Here is a 20,837-nt window from a genome sequence, read left to right on the forward strand (position 1 = left end):
TGACCGTAACTGCCCAATCATGTTCCTTACAGCCATGAAATGTTTATGCATCCATTTCCTGTGAGTCTTGGTAGAAAGTACAGCAAAAAAAGTTATAATTTTGATTTGATATAATTTTGAACTTTGCATCCCTACACATCTCCATCCATTGGACTGTTATTGTTCAAACAGAAGTGGTCTATCTGTGCAATGTTGCCCTGAGGCAATGAATGAAAAACTACCATTTTATAATATAAATAAAGACCAAAAGTGTCTTTACTCAATCAAATATGCTTCTTCACATGTTTGTTCACATTACAAATATTGTTTATATAAAGTTATTTAAATTTAGACGTAGTAAAATTGAGTGAAAGTGAAATTTGTCTTACCTTCTGCTAGCAGTGTGTCCAAGCCAGCTGTTCTCCCAGAAAGGACTGTTCCACCCACAGATGAAAGGTCAAACCCACTCCAGCTTCAGATTTCAGTGGTCACAAACTTATCATCAAACTTTTCATGTGATGTTTTAGTTTTAAAAGAAATTAAAGGGGCAGTGTGTGGGTCAAAATAGTGGTTTGTTCCCTGAGGGCAACACCATGCTACAGGGGGTTAAGTCTGAATGTAGTGTATTTTTTGTGGCTCTTCAGCAGACAGTACATCAGTGGCAACAGAGTACTCGTTCAAGTTTGATGAGTCCATGACAGAGGATGAGATAGAAGAGCGCTCTTTCCGCTCTCTGCTCCCATCTGAGGCACACCGCCGTGGAACTTTGGACAAGAAGTCCCGCCATCATGACGAGTCAGAGGAAGACGGAACCACTCAGAACTCCACTTTACTGTCAGGGTCACACAACGTGTTAAAGGTGAGAGGGTACCATTATTCCTCATTCCTCATTATGCCCTCACCCTCTAGAGCGCGGGGGTATAATGAGGAATTCTGCCCGTCCAAGATATTTGTCCAAACGGATTTATTGAAGACTCACCCCATTCTTTTCAAATTTGAGTCACACTTTCTTTGCCACCAGGAGAGATGGAGTGCCAAGTTTAATGGCTGAATTTCTCGAAGACTATTCATCTGTTTCGTCAGACAATGTGCAATCGCTTTGAAAGTTAAGACATGGGCAGAATAATGTTTGTCTTGGTTTGACTGAACTACCCAGAAAGGACAGTTATTTAGTTTAATCTAGTTTACAATTGTCTTTAATTTAGAATTAAAAATGAGTCCCTGACTAAGCAGGGTATCAGTGAGCAGGAGGGTCAAAGTGTTGTGCGGCAGGGCAGGAGTATTAGTAAGCTCCACCTACTTATCCATTTGTTTTGCAATGTTAACTCTTAATACCTTGGTTTACTTCTGTTGTTCTCTTCTTTCTTCCTTTTCTGGCATCTACATATTCCAAATGACCTTCATCCATCAGCCTCAGGATGTGAACATGGCCTTTTCTGGTGGACAGGACAGTTTTTCTCAGTTCACTATGGACATGGTGCGCCAGTATATGAAGGACGAGGAGGTGAGGCTGCAGCATCAGAGTGCTCTGCTGCATCTTCGCCAAAAGGCCCTTAAAGAGAAAGCCAGAACAGAGCTGGCTTGGCTTGAACACCAGAAAAAGAGGCTGAGAGGCAAGGGGGAGGATGACAAAATGCCACCCATCAGGAAGAAGCAGAGGGGCCTTTTGATGAAACTCCAACAAGAGCAGGTACTAACAGCTGGAAACTGAATGACTTAAAGTAATAAAGCGTGGATATATGCTTTAAATCACAACCTGGTCTGACCGATCCTTTTTGACTCTCTTCTTTTCCAGCTGTTGTATGAATAATTATTAACCATGTTCTTTGCTCTAACAATCTTCTGTGCTGCAGGCTGAGATCAAGCGTCTTCAGGAGGCCAATAAAGCTGCAAGGAAGGAAAGACAACTGTTGCTGAAGCAGCAGGAGGAGATTGAAAGGATGAGAAGCTCCACACTCCGACTAAAGGAACGTCTCAAATGTGCAGGGGCTGAAGCACCTCCTGTGAGTATGAGTAATCAAGTTCAGTGTTTCCAAATACATGCAGATGTTGCTATTGTTAATTAAAACATCAAAGAAAACATTCATACTGAAGGTAAGGCTAAAGACTCCTATCTACCTATATGTCCACTCGTATCTGCAGGAGACTCCAGTGTCCATGGTGTCAGAGGCAGCCTCGTCAGACATGAGACATGCAGACACAGACGTTCGCAGCCCGTCTCCGTCCCTCTCCATCTCTGGAAGTGAAACAAGCAGCATAATGCAGAAGCTAAAAAAGATGCGCACCCACATGGATGAAAAGTAACGACCTGTCCTTTTACTTTTTATACATCCTCATTTTCGCACGTTAGGTCATCTGTAAACACATAGTTGCTGTGAATATAATCGGTTCCCTTTACCCTTGGGATTGTCTTTTTTTTATTATTATGTGCTAAGTTATTTTTATTACTTTAATATCACTGCCCACACAGTCCACATTAATTTTGCCTACATTGAAAAAATAAACTAGTTTAGAAAGATTTGAGAACACATGTATATGTTTTTGCCACAGTGCTTTCTCAAACTACCTCAAATCCTACCCAGAGACATACATTAATCAGTTAACTTAAGCAAATGATATCAGTGCCTGTCATTTTTCTGTTGGTGTTATGGATGTATGGGTATGAAGATAAGCATGCTCCATGTGGCTTTCCCTATAGATTAGATCAGCATCCACACAGACTGCTCCAGTGCTATCCTTAAACCTAACGTTTATACCCTTACCCCTCACCCTAGAACTCAGTAGATACATTAACACTTGGATTCATCTATTAGAAAAAACATTATTCATCTTAAGTATGGTAAGGTATGTGCCTTATCATCCCAAAGTTTCATCTTGCATGTTTGTTTTCCTGGGAAAACCATGGTTTGTGAATTCAGCATTTCCTTGATACAGTTTTGTTTTAACAAGTAACTACATGTTTTGGAGTCCCTGTAGGTGCTAAGAGGGTTTTAGACTTGACTAACAGCTTTGGTCAGGTGATCACAGAACCTCTCATGTCTGAGTATCTGCAACAAGTGTGTTAACTGTTCTTGAAGTTTAGTGGAATTATAGCTTGGTTGTAAATCACAGCCTGTATGGCCCAGCCTTCTTTGATTTTACTTATGATATTTATGCCAAGTTTCTTAAAGTATGAACCTGTTTTTTTCTGCTTGCGCACAAGACTGTGAACCCAGTGACACTTCAGCAAGATTTAGGGCATTATAAAACAAAATAAATGCACATGCTATGAGAGATAATGTAAAGGTGAGAATCTGACAAAAATTTAAATCTATACACAATTGTATAATGGTCTTAGGAATGCATTTACTGGGTTACTTGCTGCCATGAAAATATTATGTCAAACTACCATTTCATATGTCCCTCCCTGCTCTTTCTTACCATTATCTTTTTAATGATCTTATCCAAAGCTATTGTACCTACTATACACATTTTCTATGTGATGTATCTCACTAGTGTGCACCATTTTCCCCACTACTTAATCAGACTTGATAGCATTTGTACCTCATCCATCTTTGCACTGACTTTGAAGCCCATACTTTGTTTTAAAGTTTTGCTGTTATGTAGCATATACCAGCCATTCAAAAGTAACCTGACAGGCCGACAGTTTGGGTACAATAAAGCCACATTTGCTCATATTGCTCTTCTCTCTCCCTTTTCTCTATTTGTTTTTTCCCTTTACATCCTGTGTGTATTTCCCTCTCACTTTGTATATATGTGTATGTGTTGTCCTTTTGCGTTTGTTTTAGACACTGTTCTCCTGTCCACTACTTCTTCTCTGTGTTCACGGCCCATCACTGGGCCTCTCTCAGTGTTTGTCTTCCCAACCTACATCCTAAATTCCAGCTCTTTATCTGCAACCAGTTGGTCAGGTACTGTACAGTGCTCTGTACGTATTCCTCAGCACCTTCCCTGAGCCTTGCCCCCCCCCCCCCCCATGGAACATGCTTGTGTTCATCCACTCGCACTGGGGCATTGTGGGGCGGGAAGGTATACAATGAGTGGCTGGATGTGTGGGTTTGTTTGGGAGATCTTCATATGTTTTTATTTTCTGGGATTGAACTTCTGGAGGAAGGAGTTTAAGGGAAAGCTTGACAAGTACCCAAGAAAAGCTACCTGCTGAAATAAGATGAACCTTTGTGTTTAGATTAAATATGAAATGATTTACATTTTTGTGTGCTCTATTAAGCACTAAATGCATTAGTAGTTACGGATTGTTTCTGTGACAAAGAAACAAAATTGTCCTTAAGACACATTGTAGGTGACTCAATAGAAACGACGTTGATGTCAGTGGTCATGTTTATTTCAGTAGGAGCCTTCCTTGTTGGATGAAAGTCTGAAACTCAGTGCTGGGAGTCTACTAATAATTTTTATGGTGTTCAATTTGTGATTCTTCCCCTCTTCCTTTCTAATGTAATTTATAATATTGTAAGCAGATGCTTATCTCTCCTGGCATCATATTTACATGCACAAAATATTCCAGTATTTACCTTGATTCCAAAAAAGAAACAAAATTCACCACAGTTTAATCTAATGAAAACAAACATTTTACTAATAGCCTATTCTTTTTTACATGCAGCTATGCACACATGAAGTCTCCCTCCTTTGTTTCTTTCAAACGTCTTGTTAAAAGAGTCCGTTTTTGATGCTGACATCCTAAAACCTGTTGATATCCTCTGTCGTTATGTTAAAAAAATAGGTGTGTTTCTCCCTCCACCAGAAATGTGGGTCTTTAGAGCATCCATCTCTCCCAAACAGAATATTTTTCTGTACCTAAACAAACAGGGATCTTTGTCACAACCTGCAATAAGACTTTCAAATGGGTCACCTATTCTAAGTGTGCTGTGCATGTCCACAAAATAAGACAGAATAACAGTATAATATTAATATATCCCTCTTGCCTTATTTGGAAAATGCTTCATTCAGAAGAAGGCCCAATTCAGAATATCCAAATGGACTGTTTATATGACACTTGTCAAATTCAAAATATTGACATATTTTAAATAATAGTGGAATATTAATGTGCGTGTAAATGTTCTTTGATGTCTCATATTGTGACTAGTGGCTGGTCAGCTCTAACCCAGTCACTGACACAAAATGTTTTGACATGGAAGTAATGGACTTGTTCAGAGAACAGACCACAGATAAAGTGGTCTCTCTCTTTAATGAGCCCAGTAAATCTTAACTAGCCCTCTTTATTAGGTAACTGTTGTATAAAATAGGATAATAAGTACAGATGGTCCTTGGCTATAATAGTGTTTTGGGAAAGCACTAAAAGACCCCTCAGTCTGGTTCTTCAGTATCTGACCTGTCATCAGTATACATTAGGTCAAGAGAAAGGTCTCCAGATTAGATTACAGCTAAATAATACTGTGCAGTAATGGCACCCATAGCTGTGGGAGAGCACATTATACAGCAGCTATACCTGACTGCACTTTATTTCGATGTGTAACAGGACAGATATGTGTGTTATAGATAGCCAAGTAGGTTGTGAAATGAGGCCAGATTTTTAAACTGATATGTATTGTCAGCCTGGCAAGACAACAAAGCCATTACTGTACATTATAAATGCATTAACCCTCTTTGGACTGAGTTACAGTAAATACAAACCCCCATGTAAAAGAGACACTCATGAAAACAAATAGTTTTCTGCACAGTAGGCTGTTTTTAAATCGACTGTAAGTGATGTCTACTTCAGTTTGGGGTGTGTGACCTCACCCAATCAACCCCTGGATTTCAGTCTGATGCATGAATCTGACATCTTCACTATTTCTCTCCCGCTGCCCCCCACACACACACACACACTCCTCAAGTGACATGTCATCACATTGCAATCTTTATTTGATGGGTGCTTGCACACTTCTTCATTTGGACAATTATTCCTGGGAAAGAAATAAGTAAAGCATGTTAAAATGTCTGTGTGTTTGTTGGACAGAGGTTTGAGCTGATTTTGCTGTGTCTGAGGTAATCTGCTTACTTATGTGACATATGATTTAAAATTCCATATGTAATGTCCTTCTCTTCTCTCCCTTATGACTACCACCACCGGTCTTCTGTGCCACATATCCCCCACTCTTTTCTTCCACTACTTTTCTATTCCCCTCTCCCTTCATTCTTCCATCCCCTGACTCAGGTTTCTGACCAAACGGGAGCAGCAGCTGATGCAGAGGCGTCATCATGCCGAAGAGCTTCTGCAGTGGAAACAACGGCTTGACAGGGAGGAAGCAGAGGTCCGTAGAATAGAGAAGGAGGCTCTGGCTGTCTGGGATCGGCAAACATCTCGGGGCAAGGTTCATGACTTCTCTGAGACTCAGAAGAAGGAAATCTCTGATGTTAGCCCCAGTTCCAGTCATCAAAGAAGATCTGAGCCCAGAACTGACAGTGAGAAAGGTGACACTACAGGATCCCACCCTCTCATTTACATGATGATGTCTGTTGTGTCACTTCAAAACATCTTGAGGTCTTTTTTGTTGCATGTTTTTAGACTATGTCAGTGAGGGTGACATTTCCTCAGTGACACCGGAGTCCAGTATAAATACAGAAAGACCCGTGACGGAGCACCCTGAAAGCCCATCATCACTTAAACCTGTATCTGCCCATGAATCATCACTGACCTCCATCCAGAGCAGCGCTGCCAATTACACCCAAGAATTCACCTCAACTTCCCCTTCAACTAGCAGAAAAGTATGCAGAAACGTGTTTAAGTGTTTTTTGGGGGGGTTTTTTATTTGATAGTTCACTTTAGACTGATAGCACATTGTCAAATAATGTTCAGGCTTCAGCCAATTTAACCCCAAAGATTTCTGATATAATGTTTTTTGGGACACTTATTTTTCAGGTTGCAAAATAGAGAGTTCTTTGTAATCATTTATTGTTGGTGCTTTTTATGCAATGTAAGAGACAAGCACCATATTTGCTTCCCAAGTTTCCCAGCGTACCTCTACGATCAGTCCATCTAACTGTGTTGTCATATCCTGAAGTAATATTCCATTCCCTCCCTCTCTGCATCCTATCTAGTCTGTCCAGTCATCTCCAGTTAAAGGCAGCTACAGTGCTGCTGCCTCTCCTTCGGATGGCAGCAGTAAAACCAAGATGCAGCTTGGCCCTACCTCGAGAAGACCGAACCAGGCCCACACTGAGCCCTCTGAAAGCCTCATGGGCACACAGACAGGTAAGTTACCAAATGGCTACAAGACATCATGTGTAACATACTTGTTGTTTTTCAGAGGACATAGAATGGAGAAAGGAGAGATAATGGACATAATGCAGCTATACCACTGCTGGTGCTTTGTGGACAGACATAACGTGATGCTGCCAGATCTAAATTATGCAAGCACTTCCCTGGCATCTAAGCTGCATAGAAGGATAAAACACTTTGTAGATTTAGGAAAAAACAGTTTTGTTTTGTTAAAAAACAAGGCATGTTGTCCTTTACAGTTTTGATAATTCTGTCTGTAATTTCTATACAGTTTATTCTTTTGTGCAAGGTAAAAGTATGAGCTATACACATTATTAGTAAATGAAAGAAACTGTATGTACACTAATCCCCAAAGAATTGGGTTTGAGTTTGAGTGGGTACACAGTTGGATTACTGCTAACTAATCAGATCTCTGGCATTGGTTTCACATTCTAACTGTGATTTATGTCTAAATTTGCTTTCAGAACCCCTTTCAGACCAGAGTGACATAGAGGGTCGAATAAGGGCCCTCAAGGAGGAACTCAGAAAACGAAAGTTTATGGCCTGTCAGCTGAAAAAAGAACAGAAGAAGAGGCACAAGGAACGCCTGAAGGCACAGGAGGCCAGCCTACTGAAGCAGCTGGAGGTAAGGAGTGGATATGTTTCTATGCATGTGCTTAAATAAACTATGAACAATCAAAAGCATTGTGTGATCTGATTTATTCATATCTTACTATTTATTCACTTCCTTTCATTGCAGACTTACAATAACTTCATTGAGAAAACTAAGGCAGAACTGAACACTGAGCCTAGCTCAACACCTGATACCAAGTCCCCGAATAGAGATGCCGTCTCACTTGCAGAGCAGCCTAGTATTAAACCACCTTCTCACAGGTACCATAAGCAGCTGCAAACATTATACTGTGATGTTTACATATCTTATACTGTAATATGAATTAAAGAAGAGACTGTACGAAATCAGTTCACAATATCTTCATCATTTGCAGGTTTGAAAGTAGCAAAATCTCTAACCCTGCAAGGACACACATTCATCCTTCATTAGACAACAGTGAGTGATTTCTTTTGTGTGAATAATATGAATTATGTGCATTGTTTATTTGCAGCATGTTTTGACAACAGATGTTTAAGTTGTGCAACCCCCTCCTATTTTGACAGATTCTTCAGCTCTACCTGACCAAAGTAGATCTACGTCAGTGCCTGAACAGTTGCCTGATGAAGACCCACTACCAGTTACTCCAGTACACGGCAGCCCAGAAAGTCTGACATCCAGACTGAGGAACCATCAGGCTCCAGAGGGTTTTCTGAGATCTTTGAGCACAGAAGCTCATACACAGATAAATAAGTCTGGAGATGAGAACATTGTGTCTGATCATAGATCTGCACTACAGGAAGAGCTGGAGGTAGACATAAGCAACAGGTCCAAGGATCAACATTCTGAACATCTTCTCAAACTACAAAAGAAAGACACAGTTGACTCTCAGACAAGGATGTCTGCATTTACACACACTTCCCCCTCTGTGAGTGAAGAACATCATTATCCCCCATCTGTTCACTCCGAACCTGATGGGCAAATAGAGCCAAGGCAAACATGTGAAGCAGAGGAAGCTTTAAAATCTCAGATTATCTCCCTGAGTAAGTCTCTTTCAGCTCCAGTGGACCTCAAAATGTCACCACAATCTGACCGCTCCCACTCCACTGACTCACTTGCGTTCTCTTCCAAAGAAATGCGCATAAAAGATAATGAGACCTCATCTCCCTTGGCAGATGGTTATCATGATGACTTTGAGTCATCAGTAGATTCATCACCCAGGGGCGGTCATCATACTTCCAAACCTGCCTCTGAACTCTCATTTCCCCCTATTGAATCCAAGCCTTTATCAAAGGATAAACCTAGTAGGCCCATACTGTATGACAGTCAAAATGAAGAGGTAGAGGAGGAAATACCTGAAGAGCTGAGTCACCGTTCTTTTGCCAGTGATACCAGTCACCAGTCTGAAAGACTGCTAGATCTCCATGATCAGACACAGGACTCCAAGCATGACACCAAGAACACTGTTAATTCAACCTACTTGCCAAATGTCAGTTCTGTGAACACCTCTCCCTCACCTCTTACAGATCAGATGCCAGATTTTAACATTGGAGACCGGGTTCTTGTTAGTGGTGTTCAGCCAGGTACTCTGAGATTTAAAGGTCCAACAAGCTTTGCCAATGGCTTCTGGGCAGGTGTGGAGTTGGATAAGTCTGAAGGGAGCAACAATGGCACTTACGATGGAGTGTTATATTTTGAGTGTGATGAGCACCATGGTATCTTTGCTCCTCCAGACAGGATCACACATCTGACAGATAAGTTCGAAATGTACACTGACACCACAGAGGACGATGACTCATTCTTTGATGACATGTCAGATGAGGGTAGGGATACCAGTAGAGCAGAAGAGCGCAAACTCCAAAAACAAGGACATCTTAGTAAAGGTAAACAAACATCTCAGAGGGACTGCAGGTCTGACAGTTTAAAAGTTACAGATGAATCAGTTCATCAGGTTGGAACCCACATTAATTTGCATCACTACAAAGAATCAATGCATCCAGTTGCTAATGGCAAGAGTGGGGACATAATTTTGGATTTTGCTGATGCCGATGTGACCTCAGATATCAGGAATGATAAAGGAGAAAAGAAGTACAAAAATGTTCTGGGCACAGTCGCAGACAAGCTTTTGCATAACTTTGTAAACGATACAGTGAGACAGTTTGCTGAAATTAAAAAGGCTAAGGAGCAGAAGATAGATGCTGCCAACCAGATGAATGGACATCTCTTTGGAAATGATGAAGAGGAGTGGATGGCTTCAGTGGAACAAAAAGACGGTCTGCCCTTCTTTCTTACAGCTGAAAAAGAGGAGCTGTCTTCTCCAGAGCTGTGCAACCGCCCAGTGAGTGTATATGTCAGACTTTTTTTAAACTAACACCTTAGTAAAACAAATACCCATTAGTGCCAGAGACATGTCATTGCTGGGATGGGAAAACACCAAAATTTTGTATCAAATTGTACTTTTTGTAGTTGTGAAACTCAGTGACATCAAGAGGTTTAGACAAACAGTACTTGTTGATTTGACCTCAAGAACCCTCGTTTTTTAACGTGGTTATCCAAAGTCCAACTTCATGGAGACACACTATTGAATTTGGTGCTCTTTGCGGAAAGCAGTTTGTCCATTTAACATTTAAATAGTAAAAAGGAATAGAGTAATGCAGAGTGTAAAACAATGCTGCAGTTTAATTTTCACAATTATTGATATTCTAATCCGTATTAGGATTGAAGTTAACTGTTTACTGTTCCTTTCACCTCCAGGAAAGTCCTGTACTGGGGGCCAGCGGGCAGGAGGAACTTGCCAAGCGTCTGGCAGAACTAGAACTGAGTCGGGAATTGCTGGATGAGCTTGGTGATGATCAGGACTGGTTTGACGAGGACTTTGGCCTCAGCTCTCGTAGAGAACAGCAGAAACTCAAGCAGAAACAAAGGGAGGAAGAGGAACAGGCAAAGCTGGGGGTAGGTTTAGGGAGGTCTAGCTCTCCAGGTGGAGCAGCCATAGGGGGGCTGGTGTCACCACCGGGTGGAGAACAGCAGGTTAAGACGCCACCTAGACCTGAGGTTCCTCTTCCTCTGCCTCCTAAACTTCCTGAGCAGCCAGCCATGGTGGTGCCCCACTCAGCTGTGGAGGTGCAGAAGATGGTCTATGCTGCTACTCAGGAGATCTGGGAAAGCTTTAGCCTGGAAACAGAGGGAGCAGTGACCCTCACACAACTGCCAAACCCCAAACCTTCACAGGAGTATCTGGGCAAAGAAGCCAACAGCCAGGACCAAGAGGCAATCTGCATCTGTAGCTACAGAAAGGTGAAGAAAGGAAATGACACAATAATTTAAATACACCAAGTCCTGTACATCTGCCTACATTATGACAACATTTACTGTTAACATGCAGCAGCTCAAGTTACAACTGTTGCTACACAGCTTTAACAAACTGAAGATCCAAGGACAGAAGATGTTGTATAACTGTACAGACTGTAAAGCCCCTTGTGGCAAATTATTAATCTTGAGCGAAATAAGCAAAATTGACTTGACTAAATCTCTGTGTTCCCCAGGCTGTGTATGACCTAACATGGGAGATTCTTCAGGAAATCTATTCTGAAGACCCCAATACCAATCAGCCTCAGTGGGTGAAACCACGGCGAGTCAAGCCCTCATTCTATCAAAGAGTGAAGACACCTGGAGACATCTCCAAAATCCAGGTAAAGTGCAACAAAATAGCTGTGAAGAAAAAGATTTTTCTGACAACCACCTACGAACCAGACATCATTACTCTGCTTCCCGCTAAATATTGCATCTTCATAAAGCAAGATATTAGAACAATAACTGTCATGTTCATCCATCTGCCCAAGGTGAAAAGAAATTTAAAGAAACTTCAAATAAAGCATTATTAATTTACAGTTCCACAACTTTTTTAGTAAATTAAGGTTATATTTGACATTTTTGTACTTTGTTTACTAGGAATTCCTCTCAGCTGAAGTACTGAAATTATATGGGCTCACAAAAGATGAGAGCCAAAAGAGTGACTGGCAGAAAATGCTTAAATTCGGCAGGAAGAAACGGGACAGAGTTGATCACATACTGGTAAGTTTTGTTCTTCTGGACTTTTTAAGATAACGTAACTATATCAGGGTATTCCCTAAGTTTGACCTTTACTTTATCTATTTAAAAAAAATTGGTAAAGCTAAAGCAACTAATTTAAAATGTCCAAAAAGTTGAAAAACAACTTGCTCTAAAGATCCACAACTAACAGGTTTGGAGAAAATCTTTTAGTTATGATGGTCTTAAAATTGATATTACACTGATTTTATATTAATCCTTATAATGGTAGAGAAAAATAAGATGGAAATTGGAAAAATATAATGACCAGCTGTGATGTGATGTGATGTGCTGTGCTGTGATGTGATGTGATGTGATGTATGCCACTGTGCAACTGTAGTTGACCCTATTTTTGGATCAGGTTCAGGAGCTTCACGAGGAGGAGGCCCAGTGGGTCAACTACGACGAGGACGAGCTGTTTGTTAAGATGCAACTGGCAGACAGCATCTTCGACGCTCTGCTCAAGGACACTGCCAACGTACTGACGCAAATCTATGACAAACAGGCCCAGAGAGACGGCGTGTCCTGACTGCTTTTCCTGCTTCGATTCTAGCGTATGACCTCTAATATGATCCCAGTCTGTCCTTTGACCCCTCACCTCCTCCAGCCCAGACCACCAGTCGGTCTTCTACCAGCTGATGTGCCAACGGCAACCCCTGGAAGCCTTCAGTCCCAGCATTACTTCCCAGCTCCTACCCATTTCTGTCACATTGATTTGCTGTTTCAGCTTCAGCTCATACCAGTGTTTATGTCATTTGATTTACACAGAACACCTCTCAAACAATCCAGCCTTCTTAACCTTAATACAGTTTCACCTCCCAGACTGGAAACTTACCAGGTGAAGGTTATAATAGATGTTTTGATAGAATGACCTGTGCCGTTTTTTTAGTATTTAAAATCCATTAATGCTGCTATGTGGATTTACTTACAGTGAGCTGTAACATAATGTCATCCTGGAAAAAACGTTTATATGACATATTGAATCTTAAAGTATATAAATATATCTGGATTCAGAACTTATAAGGAGTAACAGACACACATTATAGTCTGTGGTCACGGACACCGTTCTGCTGTGTTGCCTTAGTCATTAGTCACTGACTGTGTGGATTAAGTGCCAACATTTAACTTTAATTTGACAACTACATCTGTAGCGATCAGTGTAGGAAATGATAACTCTTATTTGTAATCATTTTAGGTCAAGCCAGAAAGACTACAGAGCATGATCTGTCACTGATCAAATCCTTTTACAGATTGCACTGTTTGAACATCACTGAGATCAGATATTGTGTGAAATGTTTGCCTCCTGAGCTATATTATTTATTTGTGAAAATGTGTAGATTAGATGAGAAGAAAAAACATTTTGAATTGTACAGAGAGAACAGATTTTAACATTGTGTAAAGCAAATCTAATGAAACTGTAAAAGCACAAACAGAAATGTGAATGTGAACATAGCAATACATTATGTACATAGGAGGTTGTTCTAACCTCCTACGTTATTATAGAGGACGTGGGAAGAAAATGATTTAATATTTAAAAGATGTGTTAATAATGATTTGAAATTGTTAAGTATGACTTCATTTATTGTGGCCAATAGCAATACTGTCACTCCTCTGTATTATGTCAATAGTGCTGTCAGAACAGGATATGAAAAACAGGAAATGACACATGACATGTTTTTTGCATGTCAGTCAAGCTGCAAACAGTGTTTTCCATCCTCTGTGATAGATGTTCTTTCAATATTGTGATTCACTCATTGGCACTGGCTCCTGAATGTTAGTTCTACATTAGGTAAACACTCTACGAACTCAGAGTTTACAGTATATAAGCAGGACAGGAGAGGCAGTAGGCTGGACTCTATATTTTCAGAATGGCATTGTTGACCATATTGAAATGCTGGATTTTTTTTCTTCAGTCCATCTGTTTTCTGCAACACAAAAATACTATAACATCTCTCAAATTTGTAGATTTGTATCAGCATTGCTGTACACTCCACTTTGCTTCTGAATGTAGCCTAGTGATGTATTTGGACAACAGGTGGTCTTTTCAACATTCGGTTCAAGTGCTTTTTTTAAGTTATTTGTGACAAACTGTCTCGATGCCCATTGGACCTATTTTCTTTGAATGTCTCTTTCCACTGCTATCTACTACCACTTTGTAAGCTACCCTTAAAATGACAGCTCTTCCCTTTTACCAGTTTACCAATAATTCACTCTCTGCCTTATCAATCTCTCTGTACCTTAGCATGATGTAGTCGGGAGGGAGGGATTTTTTTTTCTAAACCTGTATTTTCCTGTGCCTCAGCCTGAGGAAACTGCTAATATAAAGAAAACCTCACTCCAAATGTTTCCTGCTTCTTGTCCACATCATCCTGTATCTGCACAGAAAGACTCAGTGGAGTCAGTTTATTGATTGACTGTATCAGTAAATGGTGTGTCAACACTCCACCCACACAGAGCACGTAGTCATGGCTCTAAGGGCTTTTCCACTGGTCCTCACTGTCACAAATTTATTGATGAACAAGTTTGACTGTACAAATTCGTAACTAGCATGTGTGACAGAGCTTGCAAATCTCCACTGACTGTTTTGAGTTAAAGTGACCTTAAAATGAGCGGTCTAGTTCTTCAACTGAATCATACTTGTACACCAAGTGCTTTTTTCTACCGTTAATTCTACCATTTTAACAATTGATATGGTGTATGTTTAAACTGTAAATTCTATAATGTAAAAAAAAGACCAAAAAGAACATCTGTCCATGTTGTATGACTTGTATGTCTGGTCTGTAGGCATATGTAACTGTAATATTTACATGACTAGTACCTTAGAATCTGTTTCTTCAAGGCTTTATTGTAGACCCTCTAGGATTGTCCTCCTGAATTGATTGTATTTTGGAGGAAATTCAGTTCCCCACTGTAACTATGCAGTACTCTGTCTTATGCATTGTTTTCTATATACGGACCAAACGGTTCAGACTTCTGCTGTAATCTGTAGATTTAAGAAATCTTTGAGAAGCTTGAAGCTGTTTGATTTGGCTGAAGTTTCTCTTATCCTCGGTTTCTTCACAGAAACTGAACTTGTGATGAAAGGAGGAGATGGAACAGCTCCAATGTTGTATGTAGTTGGATTCTAATAACAGGAATTAGAAAAAAGAAAAAAAAAAAAAACAGGCACAAAACATGTATCAAATGACCCCAGTAAGAATAGATTTCCATTTTCATCTTTTGAAATGTCTGATTATTTATAATAATGTGATGTGAGTGTACGTCAAGTGCACTTGAGGACTTGTACAATTCATTTATGGGTGTAAATATACTTCAACATGTCTGTCCAATCTGACCCATTCTTACTGTAACCTGAATGATTCTTGTAAAATACAGTTTCCTTTGCAAATATGTACATAGTATATATTTGTTAACTAAATGAATTTTGGAAATTGTAAATAAAGCTTTCATTGTTTGTAACGGATGCTGTGTGACACCATGTTATGGTATATTATAGTTTTGCTGTAGCCCCCCCTTTCAGCCATAGAGGGGGGCTCTCCACAAATGGTTAGCTATGTAACCAAACTCAGATGGTTCTTCAGCTGGTTTCTGCACCTTGTGGCTGTCGGAGAGTGTTTCACTGTTAGATCACATTAAATCTTCTATGTTCTAGTGCTCTAATACACAGGTGTTGAACTCTGGTCCTCGAGGGCTGGTATCCTACATATTTTAGATATTCCCCTCTTCCAGCCACACCTGGTTCAATCAATGATCAGCTCATCATCATGCTTTGCAGAAGCCTGATAATGATGTAATGGCTTCCGAGTGTGCTGGAAGAGGGATGCATCTGAAACATGCAGGATACCGGCCCTCGAGGACCTGAGTTTGGACACCCCTGCACTAATATGATAAGCAGTGTCAGGCCTTCTAGTGCAGGGGTGGGCAACCCTGGTCCTGGAGAGCCACTATCCTGCATGTTTTAGATGTATCCCTCTTCCAACACACCTGATTCAAATGATAAGCCTATCATCAAGCTCTGCAGAAGCCAAATAATGACCTTCAGGTGTGCTGGTAGAGGGAAACATCTAAAACATGCAGGATACCGGCCCTCAAGGACCAGGATTGCCCACCCCTGATCTAAAACATGCAGGATAGTAGCTCTCGAGGACCAGGGTTGGACACCTCTGATCTAAAACATGCAGCATAGTGGCTCTCCAGGACCAGGGTTGTCCTTCCCTGTTCTAGGGGATTCATGTCAAAGGTTATATTTTGATGGTTTATTGTAGTTACTAGTAGATATTTAATTAAATCTTTGGTTTTAATTCAATGTCGAGGCTGATATGTTGTATTTTTAATACCCTAACTTATTTTAGTTCAGGGGCCACATACAGCCCAATATGATCAAGTGGGCCAGACCAGTAAAATGATAACAGTGAAAAAAGTAAAATTACACAATGAAAATGTTTACACTTTCAAACTATCCTTTAAAAAATGAGAATAACATGAACAACCTGTTAAAATTGTGTCCTGAATTCTGCAAGCCTGTTTAAATTTCACTAACTTCTCTAAAGACATTTCATGTTCATATTTGCTCAGGTTGGTCACTTTTTGCAAGAGGATCGTTTGTAAATGAAAACATTTTCAAGTAATTTTACTTCTTACATCATAACAAAAAAATAGAGTTGTCATATACTATGACTATGATAGTATTTTACAGTTCTGATCCACTTTAGATCATATTGGTCTGTATGTGGAACCTGAACTAAAAAATTTTGACACCTTTGTTGATACCTTCAGTGTAATTTTTGCATTTCACTAAGCGGGCTGGTTTTGGCCCGTGGGCCGTATATTTAAAACTCCTGGGTGTCATTCATGTACGTGGTAGAAAATTTTACATAGATTTTTGGTAGTAAAGCATAGGGTGGAAGTTCAAGAATGCTAGGCTATATTTTAATACAGGATAAACACAGGGCACGAAGTAAACTACTACTACTACTACTACTACTATTATTATTATTATTGTTATTGTTGTTAATAATAAGAATAATAAAAATGTAACTAATTAGCTTTAGCCTTTAGCTGATAAAAGTCTCGCGGATGTAGTTAAGTTCAACTCCTTGACAACCCAACTATTTCCAACAGCTCGAGAGGTTTAATTTATTTATTTACTAACTTTTTTTTTTAAATGTATTTCTTTGTCATTTGCAATTCACTTCTCACGCTCAATAATCACCTTCTCTGTTCTAGTTTAGAATCCGGACAAACATTGCCGCTAATTTCCTGTTTGTATATTAGTAACTAAACCGCGTGCATGTTTCATCCTCCACGTCAGAAGTTTTTCCTCCATGTTTCAGAGCAGGTGTCGAGGGAAAATAACTGGTGTCAGAGAATATGTTTAAGTTTGTGTGGAGGTGGTGGTGATGGGGGTAGATATTCGTCCGGGGGGGAGGACCCACGCAGCCCGAGCAAAACGAGAGAGAGAAAAAGTTGTGTGAAGTTTTGTGAGTTCCTTGGTGGAAAACTTGTTGGTTCAGTCCGACGGTTGGTAACGGCCGCTGCGACGGCAGGAGCCCGGACTGACTGACAGACGGACGGAAGATGGCGCGGCGTTGCGGCCGTGCCACGTCTCTTTTGAGCGGACAAATCCACTTTTGTTCGAGATCCGCGACGAAGTCCGCTGTTTGGATGTGTTTGTGCCTTCTGTTCCGTTCCGCTGCAGAGGCCGGACTCTACACCGCCACCGACCAGATCATTTCTTTGACTCCGGACACGGTTCCGTCGGTTCTGGTCAACTCCACCGCCGTTATACTGGTGGAGTTTTACGCTTCGTGGTGCGGACACTGCATCTCATTTTCTAAGACTTACAAAACTCTGGCGAGAGACATTAAAGGTTGGTACAGACGGTGTTTTATACGAAATGTAACTGTCATGTATCATTTTTATGTGAACTTCTGTTTCCTGTACATTCTGTTGGATGTTACCTTTAAACATACTGACATTTAGGAGCATTATTATAGTCATCTGGACTGTCATTCATTTAGTAATGTTTGTAATTGTCTCAGTGTAGTTTTCAGCTCATGGAAACAGTGTAAACTTGAGAGCTGTTGTTTCTGTCTGTTAATTAGAGCATGTGATTTAATTATGGTGTTTTTATTTTCACTTCATCTCAAATTGTGTAACTAATGTTCCAAGGAAATATCAGAGGGCCACGAGAATCCGTATTATTAGAATGAATGTCAAGGGCAAAGTTAATAATATCCCTTTAACCCATAAAGACCCAAACATCCACTATCAGCCAAAATCATCTACTGACGTAAAATCTTTAATACCTGTCGATCCACTAATCCTATCAATACATGTAAATAACTGGTGTAAAATGCAGTTTTTCTTCTTTTTATGGTCATCAGATATGAGCCATTTGGACATCCAGAGGCTCCATAATGAACATGGAAACGCGTCTTCTTCTACAACATTGATTCACTAGTAAAACCCATGCATTTGACAAATGACAGTGGTTGGAGACACTTGGTTTATGTTCAGATAATGACATATTCTGATGAAGTTTCGTTTTTCCTCATTTTTGTCTGATTTGATATAATAACCTTTGAATTTACTCTGAGATTTAATGAACATCTACTTGATCAGTAAATTAAATATAGGAAAACACAGGATTTTCACTGTAAAATGCATAATGCAGAGGATAATATTGCAATAAATGAGGATAAAGCACTTGAGAAAGACAAACAAATCATTTGAAAGTTCTGACAAAAAGTTGTGGGTCTTCAAGGGTTGTGAATGTCATTATGTCAGAAGGCCTGACATGGTCATGGGGTATTTCTGTCCTGTGTTTAACTCTCACACACACTCAACAATTACATCTGATCTCTTGGCATAGCTACTATTAAATGCCTTTGCTTGGACCCCAGATAAGACAACCATTTGAGACTGAAGGAGCAGTTGGACTTGTATTACTAATGTTGATATTCAGTTTGATAATCAGTCTGACAGTAACTATAGAGCTAAGGATGGAGTCTCAAATATACACTTCTATTTTGCGGACTCACACAGAATGCTCCTAAGGACAATGATTGGAATCCGATAACGGTTCCCTTCTTTTTATGAATAAACATTGACCCATATTGATTCAGTTTTGGTTAATATTATTTTGACATCTTTGGTATAGAGACTTCTATAGAGAAGCCCCACAGGACATCACAGATCCCATCTTGTGTTAGTCCAGAGGGAACAGTTGGCAGTTCTCTAAATATTTACTCTGATTTTGAACTGTGTTCTTTCAGAATGGAAGCCAGCTGTGGACCTGGCAGCTATGGACTGTGCTGCAGACGTGAATAGATTTACCTGTGGCATGTTCGGTATCAGAGGATATCCAAGTATAAAGGTACTGGGTCACATCAGAATTTTAAAAAGCCTACCCACTGTTTTTCCTTCCTTTCACAGTTGGTGTATTGTATTGACTTAGTAGGTTTAACAAATGTTTAACCAACATATGACAAAAACAGAGTTGGTGTGCATCTGTGAAAAGAACTGGAGGATGTAATTTTAAAGGAGACACAACATTCAGTAAATATTTGATGAGCAAACATTTCATAAACTCTTTTTTTATGACAAGGATGTAGAGCACATGTAAAATACAACCTGAGACTGACTGACTGGAATAGAGTATTTACACATGAATTCATCCATTCAAAAACATCTGGTATTTGCATGTTGGTAAGATGCCAGATGTCACAGTGCTGCTTTATTTATCATTAATACGTGATATTTATGTGTCTCTAGTTTAAGGTTGTTGGCCATAACCTTTGTCTTTTATATTTAATGCCTTGAATAATTAGAGCTTTCTTAAGTCAATATAGCAAGTAGATGATGGAGAAAAATACATTTGTAGCTATTTCAATAAATTTGATTGTTTTTAGCAATGATTCAGATTCAGGGTTTTTCTAGCCTACTTATTGATGGGGAAAACATTTGCAGCAATTTCGATGAACAGTTAGTTGTTTTTAACAATTATTCTGTTAAAACAATCACGTTATTTTGCATTCTTTTTTTCTGATGCAGATTTAATTAAAAATACAGTTTTAATTGACTGATGGAATAATTATCAGATCAGTAATTGCAGCTGCAGTTGCAGCCTTAAAGCCTCATTAAAACAATAAATCACCAACATGACTTCATCAGGTGAATAGAACTGGCATTTAGTTCATTCAAAACCTAGAGGAGTCAATCAGTGTTTTTCTCCTTGTATTACTAGGACCGCATAAGATACTAATGATGCGTTTAATGTGACAGGTTAGATCAGGCTTTGACAGATCAAATAATCCATTGTTAGTGTCGGTAACACTGCTGAAACTTTCTACCTTCACACATCTGCATCTGCATTTGTATTTGTATATGATGATTCAGCAACGATGGGTGCTAGAGCCTCTGCTCAGTCTTGTTTCTGTCATCCAGTGAAAGGAATGAGACAAAGAGCTCCTTCAATCTGAATTCACAATGGAGCTTTAACATCTGCAACTCATTTTAACCAGGAAGGAGCACAGGGGTCAATCCCCCCCCCCCCCCAATAAATGTTACACAACACCACTTTACTTCTTTCTTGGTTGTCTTAAGGCAGTGTGATCTGATCTTGCCCCTCTCTCTCTCTCTCTCTCTCTCTCTCGCTCTCGCTCTCGCTCTCTCTACTTCCTTCCTGAAAAAAATAAACATTTCTCTTTATTCATTTCAGTTATTTCGTGCTTATTCCAAACCTGAGTCAACAGGACAGATCTTAAGAGGTAGCACTACATACACACACACACACTCACATATAATATATCATTTTGTTTGTTCAGAGACTATACCTTAATAGAAAACATGCAGTATTCAAAGTACATGTGTCACCCATACCGGTCACATTCTTATCATGTACATGTACAAACATCAACTGCAGAACTCATACAGTACACA

General features: G+C 39.8%; 2 protein-coding genes across 6 annotated transcripts in view; both read left to right on the forward strand.

Annotated features, from left to right (window-relative positions):
* Window positions 1-15,357, forward strand: part of cep350 (centrosomal protein 350) — a 40,097-nt gene extending 24,740 nt beyond the window's left edge. The window contains exons 23-38 of one of the 5 annotated variants that reach the window (XM_030131332.1): window positions 624-838; window positions 1,391-1,669; window positions 1,833-1,982; window positions 2,122-2,279; window positions 3,768-3,890; window positions 6,152-6,408; window positions 6,503-6,702; window positions 7,036-7,189; window positions 7,681-7,841; window positions 7,956-8,089; window positions 8,203-8,264; window positions 8,372-10,143; window positions 10,560-11,102; window positions 11,351-11,497; window positions 11,757-11,879; window positions 12,256-15,357. In XM_030131332.1, coding sequence (XP_029987192.1) covers window positions 624-838; window positions 1,391-1,669; window positions 1,833-1,982; window positions 2,122-2,279; window positions 3,768-3,890; window positions 6,152-6,408; window positions 6,503-6,702; window positions 7,036-7,189; window positions 7,681-7,841; window positions 7,956-8,089; window positions 8,203-8,264; window positions 8,372-10,143; window positions 10,560-11,102; window positions 11,351-11,497; window positions 11,757-11,879; window positions 12,256-12,423 — 4,646 coding nt within the window. In that variant the 3' untranslated portion in view covers window positions 12,424-15,357. The remainder of the gene's footprint in view (window positions 1-623; window positions 839-1,390; window positions 1,670-1,832; window positions 1,983-2,121; window positions 2,280-3,767; window positions 3,891-6,151; window positions 6,409-6,502; window positions 6,703-7,035; window positions 7,190-7,680; window positions 7,842-7,955; window positions 8,090-8,202; window positions 8,265-8,371; window positions 10,144-10,559; window positions 11,103-11,350; window positions 11,498-11,756; window positions 11,880-12,255) is intronic. The other 4 variants (XM_030131334.1, XM_030131333.1, XM_030131335.1 and 1 more) reach the window with 4 other exon arrangements.
* A 1,856-nt stretch (window positions 15,358-17,213) lies between these two features.
* Window positions 17,214-20,837, forward strand: part of qsox1 (quiescin Q6 sulfhydryl oxidase 1) — a 31,223-nt gene continuing 27,599 nt past the window's right edge. The window contains exons 1-3 of the mRNA XM_030132658.1: window positions 17,214-17,763; window positions 19,172-19,272; window positions 20,617-20,665. Of these exons, the coding sequence (XP_029988518.1) occupies window positions 17,472-17,763; window positions 19,172-19,272; window positions 20,617-20,665 (442 nt within the window). The 5' untranslated portion in view covers window positions 17,214-17,471. The remainder of the gene's footprint in view (window positions 17,764-19,171; window positions 19,273-20,616; window positions 20,666-20,837) is intronic.

The sequence above is a fragment of the Sphaeramia orbicularis genome, chromosome 4 (assembly GCF_902148855.1).
Source record: "Sphaeramia orbicularis chromosome 4, fSphaOr1.1, whole genome shotgun sequence".
NCBI classification, from domain to species: Eukaryota; Metazoa; Chordata; class Actinopteri; order Kurtiformes; family Apogonidae; genus Sphaeramia; species Sphaeramia orbicularis.